The following is a 16,506-nucleotide window of genomic DNA, read 5'->3' on the forward strand; positions in this document are numbered from 1 at the left end:
ACTAATAGGCCAAGAATGTATTGACCTATTTGGTAATTTAAATCAATTAATTAAGCCAAGTATATTAATTAGATTCAATTACATGCAATACGCATGGTAACACAAAAAAATCACCAAATAACTAAATACAGCGAAAATTAAATTTGACACGGGTGATTTGTTTATGAATGGGGAAAACCACCGAGGCAAAACCTTATCGGGTGAATTCAAGGTCACCATTCCTGAGAATCCACTATTATCAAAACAAGCGGTTACAAGTAAAGGAATTCCAGTACCTTATACCAACCTACAGTTGAACCCTTACCCCAATACACAATTGGACTTGTAATGTAGTGACAATTTCTTCTTTCAATGCACGGCTCCCCGTACGTGACTAACCAATCGATGTGCGGATTTTAGTATGCGGCTTACTCACCAACTTGAGAAAGATGTTGGTTGCAAAGTTCTTCAATTCATCCACATAATGAAGATCAAGAAGCTCATTGGTTATAAAACCCTACAACGTACAAATATAGTAGCTTCTTCAAGAGAAAGATGAATTAGGGCAAATTGTTTACGGTTACAATATACGTGTAACAACAAGTGCAACAACCTTTGCATCACCTAAGACGGCCCTTAAAATAATCCTTATATATGTCTAGAGTTGTGAGAAAAGAAATCCTACACAAACATACATTGATATACGTGAAAACAGATCTAAAAATCTGATTTTTGTAAATCTCGATAGATAGGTTATCTATCGAGATACTGTTAAGCTTCAGGCAAAAAGTTTTTTTTAAACCTCGATAGATTCAATCTGTCAAGCTATCTGTCGAGCTATCAGTCGAGCTATCAGTCGAGCTTTAAAATGTAGCAATTCTTCACTTGTTTCTTGAACAGATTTACATGGCTTTAACTCTTAACTTGAACAAAAAGTTGCTTGAAGAATTAAACCATCCTAGATTTATCCAATTACGGGTAAATTGCGTTTTGTCAAAGGATTAGCCAATTCTAAATGACATATGTACATAACAATTTCTACATATGTTCTAACAGTGACAACAACTTATTTTTCTTATCAATTTCCTTAGATAAAGTAATAATAAGTGTTTTAACAAAATATATAATATGCATCTAAGTTTCAGTTGATAGGGATAACAACTAATTTTTTTTCTTATCAATTACTTTAAACATAATTTAATTTAGCTAAAACTTTATCAACTAAGTTTTAGAAATTTAAATTCTCCTCCAACTAAAAATCTATTATCAAAATTTTATAACTTATATATATTCACCAATGGTCTTTCCATAGAATCCTTCTTGGACCCCATGTTTTTGTTTTTGTTTTTTTTTGTTTTTTTTTTTTTTCAAGTTGCAACTTCTGCATATGTATTTGTATATGATAGTTTTGATTAAATAAATTCATCTTAATTATTGTTATTTATTTCTAATTTCTCATGTATGGATATTATGTCAAAGGAAGTATATTATAAAGAAATAAAACAAGGAACACCCATTTAAGTTCTTGGTTTCTCTTAGGTAAATTATTTTATTTTATTTATAAATTCTCAACTTTTGAACTATTTTATGTATTTTTAGGTTTTGGTTATTCTATCTATTTAGTTTGTAGGTGTTTTAATTTTTTTCAATCTTAAGTTTGGAATTAATTATTTTGGGATAACCTTAGTTATGCATGTATTTGAAAAGACTTTATTGCTTGAGTTCAAATCACCCTCTTCATAATAAATAAGGAATTACAAAAAAAAATAATTAAAAAATTTTTTATTGATCATTTTAATTAGAGATATCTATATCTATATATTACTAAAAACTGAAACGTAGCATTTAATGTTGCTATATTTAGGTTGAGTTATATCAGTAATCATGTCATTACCATTTTTTTTCTTGAATTTGTCCAACAATTTAAAAATAGTTTTCCTAAATTTAAAAATACAAATAAAAAGAAAATAATTCCCAACCCTATTTCTTACACGGTTACAATTTTATGTGGCATTTAACGTTGCTACACTCGGGTTGAGTCACATCAACAGCCATGTCATTACTATTATTTTTCTTAAATTTGTCCTACAATTTGAAAATAGTTTTCTTAAATATAAAAATACCAATAAAAAGAAAATAATTCCCAACCCTATCTCTTACATTGTTACAATTCTCACACTATATTAATACTGAAAAGCTAGATGATTGGTTCAGGTATCTTTAAATCCCAGTTACTCTTGACCTCTATTCTTGTGACTACCCTACATAATAGTTCAATTTAAGGATTAGATTAATAGTATTGCTCTTTTTTATTGCTTGTTTTCTTTTTTAATTTTGTTACTACCTCTTTTGTGTTGTGGGTCATATATGAGTTTTTATGTATTTAGGTTGGGTATTTGTACTGATATATGATTTTTGTTTCTATATTTAAAATTGATTTTTTTTTAAAAAAAAAAATGTATGAGACGGTAACATTATTGGTTTATATTGTGTAATCTGTGTGATAGAGTTTTAGTAGTATTCATGTGATAGAGTTTTAGTAGTTAAAAAATTGAATGATAGAGCTTCAGTAGTTCATCATTGGAATCGATTTAAAATTCCTTCTATTAGCTTTGATTACACGCCTATTGCTTTGGAAGGAGATTCCATTGTTGGCAAAATAGTTTAGGTAAACAAAAGAATATTTGGCTCCAAAGTGGATGATATGTAGAGTATCCTTAACATTGGAAAAAAATTGCCTACTGAAGCAGAAACTATAAGTGAGAGAGGTTGAACAGTTTATGTAGATTTTGTTTAATGGAAGAGGCTGGACAGTTTATGTATATATTGTTTAAAGAGGGAGGTTGAATAGTTCATGTAGAGTATTGTTGATATTGGGAATTTGTATTGCTGCTGCATTAGTATAACTCAAGCATGACATGAATTATCAGAAATTTGTATTGCAACTCATTGCTGTTGGTGACCAGAATTTGTATTGCAACTCATAGCTGTTGGTGAGAATTTTTATTGCTTTCTTTATTTTTTAGGGTTGGTTGAAATATTTAAATTTACTGATGATATTTCATTAAGTTCTTTAACGTGGTGAATCCCACAAAATTGGTAGTTACATATCAGAAGTTCTTGATGTTGGCCTTCTTGGGCCTCTATTTAAAATGGATTTGCTCAGTTTTTACGAACTCAATATATGTTCCAACATGAAAATATAGTCTGATGGAAATTAAATTGTACTGATTTCTAAAGAAATTGAATTTGAAAAATTGTTGATGTTAGGGTCATATTTTGTTGTAATTGGCTAATCCTTTAACAAAATGCACTTTACTTGTAATTTGGTAGATCTAAGATGGGTTTAATACTTCAAGAAACATGTTGTTCAAGTCAAGAATTAAAGACATGAAGATTGGTCTAAGAAAAAAGTGAAGAAAAGTTGTTCATTAAGTCTTGATGGATAGCTCGATAGATGCCTGCTATCGAGTCTTAATGTGAAGCTCGATAGATAGCTTAACAGTAGCTCGATCTATCGAGAGTTATGATTTCAGATTTTTTAGATCTGAAATTCGGCTCAGTCTTGTATATTTGTTTGGGGTTTCTTTTCTCATAATCCTAGACATACATAAGGCTTATTTTAAAGGCCGTCACACATGGATACCGAGACCAAGAGATATATATTCTCTGTGTGAAGCTATTGCATTTGTACGCTATAGGGTTTTGTAACCGAGTGCTTCCAGATCTTCATTGTTGATGAAGTGAAGAACTTTGCAACCAACAACATCTATTCAAGTTCTGGAGTTAGTCACATACTTAGGATCCGTGCAAAGGGTTAGTCAAATTGGAGGTTTGTGGATCAAGGACAAGAAAGGCTACTACAAGATCAAGTCCAATTAGGTATTGAGTGAAGGTTCAACTATAGGTTGGTATTTCAGGATAGGCCAAGGGTAGTTGGTAAGGTTCTTTATACTTGTAATTGCTTGATTATTGATCAGTGGATTCTTGGGAGTGGTGATCTCAAAATCACCCGGTGAGATTTTTGCCTTGTGAGGTTTTCTCCATTTGTCAACAAATTACTATGTCTAATTTATTTTCCACTACACTTAGTATTTTGGTGATTTGTTGGTGCCTCCATGATTTGCATGCAATTGAACTTAATTAATCAACTTAGATAAATTGAATTAATTAACTGGGATCAAGAAATCTTAACCCAACAGTTGGTATTCTCAAATACTAATAATAATTGGGATTGATGATGTTCTCATGAACTAGCTGGTATGAATATCCTTTGCTATAAGTGTCTATATAGAACAGAAAATTATGTCCTTTGTAGCAAAAGAAACATATCGGGTTTTGTGCAGAGCATCAGATATACAACAAACAAATAAAAAACAAGATTTTAGCACTTCATTGTCCTTATTTATTTTGGTGGTGTTGAAGTTGTTTAATTTGGTTTAGTATGTAATATTATGTATTAATACTGCTTAGGTGAAAAAAAGTAAATAGGATATATTCTTGATGATATGATGTAGAGCATTCGATAAATTATATTTTGGTATTGATCAATTTTAAACTCATCCACATATTTATATCTTAAATAAAAAAAATGTATACAAATTTTAAAATTTAAGTACTATTGCAAATTTACATAAGCATATGCTAGAAGAAGTTCATGGTGTTCCATGTCTCTATTAAGGTAAGTTTATCATTTTATCATTAAAAGAATAACAAAAGAAGTCACAAGACAAAAAAATTTCTGTTTCGTTTATGTGTCGTCTAGTGTTTTTTTTTTTTTTTTTTTTTTTTGAGGAAAAAAACCACGCTTGAAATTTGATTAAGAAGTTGGAAAATCAGCAAAAAGAAAAGTATCAACGTTTGATGGAACAATCTCCACCCAAACTAATAAAGGAAAAGAAAGTCTTGTTGTCTAGGCTAAAGCATGTGCAATAGCATTATCTTGTCTTATCGTATGAGAGAAAGAGAAACTCCTTAAGGAGCTAACATTAATTAAAGTATCTCTAAAAAGAATGGATTTCCTAACATATGTATCATAGGGAATGTGGCATACATGGGAAAAAAAATTGTCATTTTACAATTTCCTTTGGAGTCCAGTTGGAAAGGTATACATATTCTTTCTCCTTTATTTTGGAATAATGGTTGAATTAAATAACAAATTGGGATGGAGTGAGTAAATATTATCATTATTATCCAACCTTTATTGTGAAGTGTCACAATATCTTTTTTATCTTCATAATTTTTCATTTCAAGGCTTGCTGTGACTTGAGCCACATTGTCTAAAAAAATGAAACACTTTAGTTGGTGTTCTACTTCTGTTTATATGTATCTGCAATTTGTTTAGTTCATAGGTTTATTTATTATTTATTCCCCTTGATGTGCTATATCATAAAAGGTTGTCTTTCTATATTATTTTTTTTATGGTAATTATCATCATTTTTGTTGTAGTTGAATCAAAATAAGATTTTGTTAGATCTGCATAATTAGTAGTTGTTGCATCTTCATCATTATCACAAGTTTAAGATGGAGATTACCCTCATCAATAGCTGCCGCCGCGTCTTCTTCATTGCCAAACCTGATCATCTTGACAAACCTTGTATTTATTTGATTGTACCACACGTAGGGTTGTCCATGACCCGCCTGGACCGGATCATCTTCACCCGAAACCGCACGATCAAAGCTTGGTTTCGGTCAGACGCGGGTCGCCGGTGCAAGGACCCGAGACCATCGGTTTGAGTTACGGGTTGGCTATTTGAGAAACCGACGAACCCGACCCACCCGATGAGCTGTTTTTCCCTCATTGGAAATCACGAGGTTTGGCCAAAAACCGGTAACTCCAAAATCTTAACTCCAACGATGTAGGCAGATTTCAGACAAATCCATCAAGATCTCAATCTGATCTTTATAGATATAGGGAAATATCGGCTAGATCTCGTTAGATACAACCAGATCTGACGAGATCCAGCAATATTTCGGCCAAAATCCGGCCATATTTCACTCCACTCCAGCAAACTCAAAACCGACCAATATGGACCCAAAACCGATACAACCCGAACCGGCATTGGGGTCGGGTCCGGGTTGGGCACAAACTTGAGCCGGCCCAACCCTTGGATAGCCTTACTTTTAAGATGAATTCTATTTGATTGTAAGCTTTTTATGTCTTTTGATATAAATTAACTAGCTGGTGATAGGGATAAATCCAAAATTAGACAGACCCAATTTGGGCACAAACTTAAGCCGGCCCAACCCATGGACAGCCTAAACCACATGTATTTACCACATGTATTTATTTACTTTTAAGATGAATTCTATTTGATTGTAAGCTTTTTATGTCTTTTGATATAAATTAACTAGCTTTTTATGTCTTTAGTTTTTTTTAATCTCTTACTTTGCCTCCAACACTATCATAATTGGTTGTCTCTTTAATTGGTTCTCTCTCTCTCTCTCTCTCTCTCTCTCTCTCTCTCTCTCTATATATATATATATATATATATATATATATATATATATATATATATTGTTTTGTAGGATCCAAGCAAGAAAGAGTTTAAGCATGAACAACTTACAGTATTGAAGAAATTACTGAATATTTTATATAAATAGTTATTTGTTAATAGGTGTTTGACTACTTTAGAATATGAAAATTTTTAGGTTAAATGGGTAACAACTTTAAGTTTGTTAATTTTTGCTTTCTAAATTACTAATAGTGATTTATCATGTTAAATTGGGAGTTTATTTATATATTAGTTAGCTACAATGTTGTAATGTTATTTATTTTTTCTTTTTAATTTGTGAGGTTTAATTCAAATAATTTTGAAGAAATCCTTTGAAATCAAATTCAATACAAAAGAAATTTTGTTAGGGACTCTGTAAGGCTAAGGGGAGCTTGAAGATAATATAAATTTTGGTCTCATGTAATATACTTATATTGTGAGCATTAGTTGCTACAAGTAATATTGTAGTAACTTAGATATGAAACTCTAAATGTAACACAAACAGCTAAGGATAACAATATTCACTAATATTTGTCTTTTAACTTAAATGGCATTTTGCATAATTGCTTAGCATTCATTAGATTTCATTTTCAGTAATTTTCCTATGCATCGCCCGGGTTAGCAACTAATATATATAAATAGGTAGAACTAAGAGAAAATCCAATTAGATTTTAAATTGGAATTCAATTAGAGTCTAATTTTGCGCTATGTCTCCCATTTAATCTAAGTTTTCAAATTTTTGTGTTAAGTTAGTTAATTCAATGTGAAAATTGGAATTCAACTAGAGTTTGATTTTGCGTTACGTGTCTCATCGAATGTAAGTTTTTTCATTTTTGTACCAAGTGAGTTTATTCAATGCAAAAAACAATGAGTTCAATATAAATAAACCATAAAAACTTGATTATATATATAAAACCAATACTTAGGGAAAATTTAAGTAGATTCAATATTAAATTTTGCTTTTGTTAGCTTTATATACAAATTAAATTGTTTAGATTTTTGCTGTTTTTTTTTTTATTTTTTTATTTTTATATCTAATGAGCATATTTTTTATATTGTTTCTATTTAGATATTTGTATGCCAGGATCTTGAACATAACAAATTGTAATTAAACTGAACGATCTTATGCACCTATCCTCATTCAATTTACGAGATACTATTGAACCAATTTACTCTTTTATTTTATGTTGTATTTATCAGAATTTTATGGATAGTAATTGTGAATTAAAATTGTATATATAGTATCCAATAGTAATTTTCAAAATTATATACATAGTAACAATGCAATGAGAAACTTGGCGTAACTAATATCATGAAAATTGCAAGAAAAAACTATTTTAGTACCTCCAAATGTCGTTATTGAACTAATATCCTATACATTTTATAACACAAGCTAATATCAATAGCATCATTACAATTCATCATTCCTGTTCATAAGCACGGGTTATATTCTAGTTATATATAAAGACAAATGTACAAAATTATTCATTTTATATAATAACAATAATCATTTATTTAGTTAGAAACAAGTTCTAAAATTATGCAATAATAAGTCATTTAGTTATTATTTCTCAATATATATATACATATATATATATATATATATATAAAGAAAATTCATGACTAAAGCTATGTAATGCTGGGACTTTCACAGGTAAAAAAGAAGTTCTTACACCTTTTTTTTTTTCTTTCTTTTTTTGAGAAAGAGGTAGGGCCACTTGGTCGTCACAACTCACAATTTGAACTATTGGGCGAATGCCACGTATCCAAATCCTTTCAAGAGGGACTAACAATTTCTATTATGGGCTCCTACCCATACTGAGGCATCATGATATTGAACCCAGTCCATGCATGCAGATAAGAGTGCCAGTTCAGAGATTTGAATCATTTGATTCTTGCAGGAAATTAATAATAAGTATTCAAAAAAGTTTTAAAAGATTTGAAAGTTTCTAATCAAATTAAACACTAATTATTTCCTAAAAAATAAAAATAAAAATTATACACTAATTAATTATTAATTCCAAATGTAACTTCTTTTTTGAGGGGTTCAACCACATGTCGCTTTTAGTAGAACGCAGACAAATCCAAAAACCATCATTTTAATATGTCACGTGTGTCTCCTAGCTAGCAAACCATCTCTATCTCTTAACATTATTTCTCTTTGTTTGCGTGTAGTAAATTTAACTATATAAACCCCCACATCACACTTTAAATCCTCACAATCTCTCCAACACACCAACAAAATACATTTTCAATTTCAAGAACTTAAACTTATAACTCTCTCTCTCTCTCTCTCTCTCTCCCTTGCTAGCTATACAAAAAAATCCAACAACCATGGTCTCTGTGAGGACCCAATCTAAGCGTGTGTGTGTGATCGGGGCTGGACCATCAGGGCTAGTAGCTGCAAGGGAGTTGAGTAAAGAAGGCCATAGTGCGGTGGTTTTGGAACAAAACCATGATGTTGGAGGCCAATGGCTATATGATCCAAATGTTGAGGTTGAGGATCCTCTTGGAAGGAACACTTTTCTAAAGGTACATAGTAGTATTTATAACTCTTTGAGGCTCACATCTCCTAGGGAGATCATGGGGTTCACTGATTTTCCATTTTTGGTCAAGAAAGGTAGGGACATGAGAAGGTTCCCTGGCCACAAAGAACTTTTTCTGTACCTAAAAGATTTTTGTGAGTGGTTTGGGTTAAGGGAGATGATAAGGTTCAACACAAGGGTGGAGTATGTGGGTTTGTTGGATTCTGAAGCCATTGGCAAAGATTTGAGATGGGTTGTTCGGAGTAAAGAGAAGAAGACCGAGAAGGTGGTGGAAGAGGTCTTTGATGCAGTGGTTGTAGCCACTGGTCATTACTCTCAGCCTAGGTTGCCTTCCATTAAAGGTATGTGAAAACAATAAAATGATTCTTTTCTTACACAAATCACATTTACATCTTCTTCTTTTTTTAAAGAAGAAAGCAAATTCACATCTTTCTAAAAGTTAAGCACATTTACATATGTACTTTTGAATCAATTTCAAAATAGTCAAAGAATGAGTCCCTATGTAATGAAACTCTATTCATGAATTTTCTCCAGGTTCATGTCATGTCTAGGCACAGTAAAAGGAAAGACATATGACTTCATTAATCTTATAGATAGTTGCATATATGGTATCTTATTTCACTTTTAATAGTTACAACAACTTTTACAAAACTTTCCACAACAACAGTTGAATTTGCAGATTTTTATTGGTTATCGATTAGACTCATTACTTACCTCACTTTATTGTAAAATATTTTGTGATAATTATTATGACTAATGCTTTTACGTGCTTTTATCAATGTTAATAGGCATGGATGCATGGAAAAGGAAGCAAATGCATAGTCATATCTACAGGGTTACCGAGCCATTTCACAATGAGGTAATGTAATAGAATGATAGAATTCGATCTGATTAAAAAATTGTAGTCTACCAACACATTCCAATTCGTTTAATAGTTAAATAAATGACCATAATTAAGCATCTCATTGTACAGGTTGTTGTGGTGGTTGGAAACTCGTTGAGTGGACAAGATATATCAATAGAACTTGTGGAAGTGGCAAAGGAAGTTTACCTCAGCTCCAAATCTCTTAACATTTCGGAAGGTCTATCAAAAATTCTCTCCAAGCATGACACCTTGCATCTTCGTCCACAGGTTCAATTCCTCATATCCAAGTTTTTACTTACAGTAATTTTAAAATACATAGAAGCAAATATTTTTACTACAATTATAATAAACCAAACTAAATTTAAAATGCAATATCATGCAGATAGAGTCTCTTCATGAAGATGGACGGGTTCTATTTGTAGATGGCACTTGGGTTATTGCTGATACCATCATATACTGCACAGGGTAAGACACCCATGACCAAATGAGTTAAAATCTAATTTTACTTAGTAAATTACCATTTGATTTGACCTTATTATATTCACTTAGTGGCACCAAACAAAGAACATTCCCATGTCAAAAAGGTTGTTGCTTAATTGGTTGATAATGGCCATATTGACTGGGAGATATGTACTGTGGGACCCTTAAGTTTACAATATCTAGGTGTTTGCAAATATATTGATCAAACATATATGGTCCATATCCACTATGATTAATAAATTAAAAAAAGCTTGGTGCACCCTCTATCAGTTATAATAATAATTATAATAATGTGTGCTATGTGTAGGTATTCATATACGTTCCCATTTCTTGACACCAAAGGGATAGTAGCTGTGGATGATGACAGAGTGGGTCCTTTGTATGAGCATACATTCCCTCCTTCTCTTGCACCTTCTCTCTCTTTCATGGGTATTCCTAGAAAGGTAAAGATTTAATATTTTACATCTTATACCTATCTCCACATTTATTTATTTTTAAGTATTACTTATGGGTTTTTCTTTTCTTTCATTTTAATGTGTTTGATGATGTGAATGTGATGCAGATTATAGGGTTCCCTTTCTTTGAGTCCCAAGCAATATGGATAGCTCAGCTTCTGTCTGGGAAAAGAACATTGCCATCATGGGATGAAATGATGCAATCCATTAAGGATTTCTATCACTCTAGGGATCTTGCTGGTGTTCCAAAGCATTACACCCACGATATAGCAGAGTTTGAGGTAAGAAAAATGGTTATCTTCTGTAAAGTTTCTTAGAAATTTTATATCTTAGATTTTTCAATTAAATTCGATCGTGTATCTATGATGCTAAATGAACCAAATAATTGAATTTAATTGTGCTAACTTCTTAGGTAAACATAAAAGTTTTTCCGTTGTATTGGTCAACATAGCAACGGCATTAAATATAACATCTAAATAATTGTATTTAAGTTTTTTACTGTTAAAAAATATGCCGTAAGGAATTGGTGCATGGTTTTTATGTTTTGTAACAAATTAGCAATAGTAAAACTAGGAATGCGTTTGGGAGCTGCGTTTTGCGTCCACATCTGGACGCAAAACGCGTTTCAGTAATTTTTTTTTTTTTCTTTTCGGCTGCGGGGGCAAAACCGCAGTGCGTGCACTGTTCATGTACTTTTCCAAAAAATTTTATTAAAAGTGGGTCTTACGGTACTATTTACACATTAAAAAATTATTTTGCTACAGTAGTTTTCAGTTTTCAATTTCAACTGCATTCAAACGGACCCTGGTCTATATGTATATAATATAAGCAAATTCTATCAAAAAGTGTAGATGGTTTAAATACATTTGTTAATTTGGACACCCACCAAAACATGGCTTGCACTCTAAACTGTAATATATGTATGTAATGCTAATTGCTTTTTGTTGCAGTATTGTGATAGATATGGAGATCATGTTGAATTCCCACATTTAGAAGAATGGAGGAAACAGCTATGCGTTTCAGCCTTAGTAAATGCTGATGTAAACTTAGAAAAATATCGTGATTCGTGGGATAATGATCATGACCTACTTCAAGAGGCTCTTCAAAGTCCTCATTTCACTCAACTTGGGACTGAAGCTTTTACTCTGTGAAAAAAGCCTATTGGTTTTGCTTGGACCACACAATTTAAGTACTAGTATATTGTCGTTTTGGGATTTTTTTTTTGTTGGGGGGGGGGGGGGGGGCCCCAGAGGGAGAGAGAGAGAGAGGAAAGAACTACTATTATGGTTTATAAAAGTTCTAAAAGAAAAGGAGAGTATGAAGCTTCCTTTTTTTTGTGTTTCTTTATTATTTTGATCAAATATAATTTTTTGATCAAATATTTAATTTAAATCATTCTATTCAATGAAACAACTTGATGAGATTTTAGATGCTTTAGATACTTAAAGTGTTACTTGTTAGCATTAGGTTATTTCTCATGTCAATGAAAACAAATATTGCTTTATTTTCCATTTGTTAGTGATAATATAATAAAAAATAACAACAAATCAAAATTATAATGAAATCAATTCTAAAATACATAAATCAAAAAATCAAAACCAGCCAGAAATTTCTATTTTGTGACTTATCCCCTCTAGAATCCAATAGCCCAATTGAATCGTTGTATAGCTCAAACCGACTCTACACAAGTAGTTAAGTTCAAAACTCCACCAAAGAAGTACCTTTCTTTGTCCCACAAAATAGTCTATATAAAAACCACTCTATGCACATATTTCTCAGCTATCCCACCTTACATTTGTGGGAGGGTGTTAGAGATGTTAGGATCCAAGAGGTCTAAACTTACCGTAAGTAATGTACTTGTAGAACAAGAAAACTAACATTAGGGTTAGTCCATAATTAGCCCAAAGTTCTCTAGTATATAAACTTTACTATAGATTCACTGCTATCAAAATAAACATAAAGCAGCTGCCAAGGGCTTTCCATGATGTGGACTTAAATCGTTGGGCCAAAACATATTAAATTCTTGCTTCCGCTTCTCTCTCTTTTTTCTGTTTTCATCACCCAATCACTTGTCAACTTTAGCATTTTTTTTTTTTTTTGAGTTTCCCCACAGTGTATCTTCAAAGTTTTCAACCAGAAACTAATCATTTTTCGCAATGGGTGGGCCCTAGTAAGGTAAATCGCTAGCCCAAGGGGTTTTTTCAAAGTGCAGGTACCCGGACTCGAACTAAGGGGCACACCCAGTCGAACCTGGGACAAGCACTTTGAGACCAAGTGTCCAACCACTTGGCCAACTCACTTGGGTTTCATCAACTTTAGCATTATTGAAAACCATATGATTTTCCTGAATATCTTGGGAACAAAACGTACCTTAGAGACAACTTCCTGCAAGTCATACGCCTATTAAAAAATAATAATGCATCAAGTTGGATATAGGTGAAAGATTACAGAGTAATCGTGGTTCCCATATGACATAATTGGTTTTATGATCTCTTGAGTAAAACGCATGCAAATTTTTTTTTTAAAGGAAAAAACATATGCTAACTTATTTGAGACAGAATCTCATATCTATTCCCTAGGTAATATGCTGTTGGCTAGCCATAATGCTTCACATTATCTTTTTTGAATGTCACACGCACTGCACCAACTTTAATCCTTGCCTATTCTGTCATGTTTTCAATAGCCACTTTTTCTGGCTTAATTTATTATAAAAGATTATTGATTTTCTTTTTCAGAGATGTACCAAACCTGGAAGCACATCAAGATGTATGTTAACATTAATTGCTGTTTATTTAGATATACAGAAAAGACTTAAGCACAATATACTTTACCTATGGAATTGAATAAGAGATGCTGACTTGAACCAGAACTTCTCAGCATATTTTATCTGTGCTTTATTATGGGTCATTTCCTATTTCTTAAAGTTCTAACTTTTAGAGCATTCACATTGGGCATGGTAAATGGCATATGTACGAAAATTTTAGCATAAAAGCATAAAACAACCCCATTTTTCAGTCTTTCAATTCGAAAAAATTTTACAATAGTGTTACAGTGCAATTCTACTTATACAAATCAATGTTCACCCATTGTAAACTTAAATTTCATTTTTTTTATTACTCACTCTCTCTCCTTTGTCTTTCACACTCATAGACACTCCTCTCTTCTCCCTCTTCTCTATCTGTGCACTGTGCTTTTCATTTCTCCATCTTCTCTATTTGTACAATCTACTTGCCGCCGTGGTTGATTTCTCTCTCTGGTTGCCGCCATGGGTCTGATCAACATAGTGGGTTTGCTGATCGGCGTGGCGGCACCTCCCTTTATCTGTGCTTTTCATTTCTCCCTCTTCTTTATCTACTTGCTATCGTGGTCGCTTTCTCTCTCTGGTTGCTGTCGTGGGTCTGATCGGCGTAGTGGGTTTGCTAATCAGTGTGGTGGCATGGCAAGGTGGAAATCGGTGTGGCGGCGCAGTTGAGGTGGAGATCGGCGAGGTGGGTTTGGGTGGGTTCCGATGGGGTTTTTTTGTTGTTGTTATGCCTACGTCTGGGTTTGGTTGTTGTTTGGTTTCTGGGTTTGGTGGTGGCATGGTGGCTGGTTTCTTGCGGCTGTGGCTGTGGTGTTTGATTGGTTTTTTCACGGTGGTTTTGTGGGTTTTGTGGGTGGAGGTGGTGGTGGGTTTTTTGTGGCAAATGTGGTGGTGATGGGTTTTTTCGTGGTGGTAGTGGTGGGTTTTTTGTGGCAAATGTGGTGGTAATGAGTTTTTTGTAGTGGTTGTGGTGATGAGTTTTTTGTGGCAGGGGTGGTGGTGATGGGTGGTTGAAAGAGAGAGCTTGTGAGGAAAAGAGAGAGAGAGAGAGAAAGATTGGATTATATTATTTTATTGGGTAGTATATATTATTTTAATGAGTTGAATAAGAAAATAAAAGTTGGGATGTTGATGTGTTGTAAAATGGTATTATATAGGATTCAGATCCTCTAGAGTTCTTAGGGTACTCTACCAGTAGAGTTCATTAAATCCTAACCACTCTTTAATGATTTAATGGTTTAGATTCTGCCATGTCAGCATTTCATTAATAATATTCTTAAAATAATAAAATAATGTTGTAAACAAAACAATTAAGATGATTGTTAATGAAATGCTGACATGGCAGAATCTAGATCATTAAATCATTAAAGAGTGGTTAGGATTTAATGAACTCTACTTGGTAGAGTACCCTAGGAACTCTAGAGGATCTGAATCCTATTATATATTGATAAAATAACTTTTTAAGATGGTAAAATAGAATTGTAAAAAATTACAAATTTATTGAAATTGTACTGACTGTTGTCTGGAAATTAAATGATGCAACCATCAGAACATAAATGATATGACATGGACTTAAAATAAAAATAAATAGGCAACTGAAAATTTATAAATACACGGCAATAACATTAGCTGAAAAAACATTCTTTTCATGAGCTTATCCTTCACGCTCTTCTTTCAATGCATAATTGATATTCTCTCTCTTTCAAGTTTCAACTATATCAGGCCAAAGGCATGTGGTCCAAGAATTTGAATACTTTTAGGTACAAGTCGTGAATTGTGATTAGAGATCATACAGTGTGTACGAACACAGGCTGAAATCGTAAATATGATTTTAACCTGTGTGTAGGGCTATACGTAATTAACTGCGTGCGACAATAGTTAACATTGTAATTTATGTACCCATGACGATCATCACTTTTTCACCGAGTTACAAAAAGTGCATAAATTATACTGTGTACATAAATTAATTGATGAGGAATAAGAATTGAAGAGAAAGAAATCTATATGTTTACCACAATTCACCATGTGAAGAGTTGTGGCAGAATTTTAATCTCATTGAGTTACAAAAAGTGCATAAATTATACTGTGTACATAAATTAATTGATGAGGAATAAGAATTGAAGAGAAAGAAATCTATATATTTACCACAATTCACAATGTGAAGAGTTGTGGCAGAGTTTTAATCTCATTGAGTTACAAAAAGTGCATAAATTATACTGTGTACATAAATTAATTGATGAGGAATAAGAATTGAAGAGAAAGAAATCTATATGTTTACCACAATTCACAATGTGAAGAGTTGTGGCAGAATTTTAAGTGTAAGTAGTTGTGGTCTTAGCATTGTTAGAAGAAAAAATCTAAATATTTATGAATAATTGAAAGTAAAGACAAAATCAGTAGTTATAACAGTGATGGCATATTGTCATGCTTAGTCAGGCGGGCATTGAAAATTAGACAGGTTGGGCGTTCATCATGGATAAATTGGGTGGTAGGTCGCTGGGTTAAGAATTAAGACTTGAGACTTAATGCTTTTCATGTCACTTCTTCACTTTGCTCTCGAAATTTAAGGGAATCCAATCCACCCACCTTGATCGATAGCCCAAAAACAAATCCAAGCTAACAATTTGACAATCCACCAACCTAGGTAGCATAATAATAACTCTATATATTTTACGTTAAATGAAGTGATAGCATAATAAGTCCAAGTTAGGATGTTCAAATATGACATGAAATATTGACTACCCCAAGAAGAAAGAAAGAAAGAAAGGAATAAAAAAATTATGACATGACATCAATTGAGTCCCATTCTTCGTTGCATTGACAGATTTAGAATTTCAATCTAAAGCGGCTGGAGTCTTAAAAAAAATAAATAAATAAATAAAAC

The 16,506-nt window shown here is 32.5% G+C and overlaps 1 protein-coding gene across 1 annotated transcript; it reads left to right on the forward strand.

The window, feature by feature from the left end:
* The first annotated feature begins 8,712 nt into the window (after positions 1-8,712).
* On the forward strand, positions 8,713-12,315 carry LOC142631947 (flavin-containing monooxygenase FMO GS-OX-like 9). Its single transcript, XM_075806319.1, has 7 exons — positions 8,713-9,360; positions 9,808-9,878; positions 9,993-10,151; positions 10,267-10,349; positions 10,672-10,807; positions 10,927-11,100; positions 11,770-12,315. The coding sequence occupies exons 1-7, from the start codon at positions 8,808-8,810 to the stop codon at positions 11,968-11,970; spliced, it is 1,377 nt and encodes a 458-aa protein (XP_075662434.1). The 5' UTR covers positions 8,713-8,807; the 3' UTR covers positions 11,971-12,315.
* The last annotated feature ends 4,191 nt before the right edge of the window (positions 12,316-16,506 follow it).

The sequence above is a fragment of the Castanea sativa genome, chromosome 4, assembly GCF_040712315.1.
Source record: "Castanea sativa cultivar Marrone di Chiusa Pesio chromosome 4, ASM4071231v1".
NCBI classification, from domain to species: Eukaryota; Viridiplantae; Streptophyta; class Magnoliopsida; order Fagales; family Fagaceae; genus Castanea; species Castanea sativa.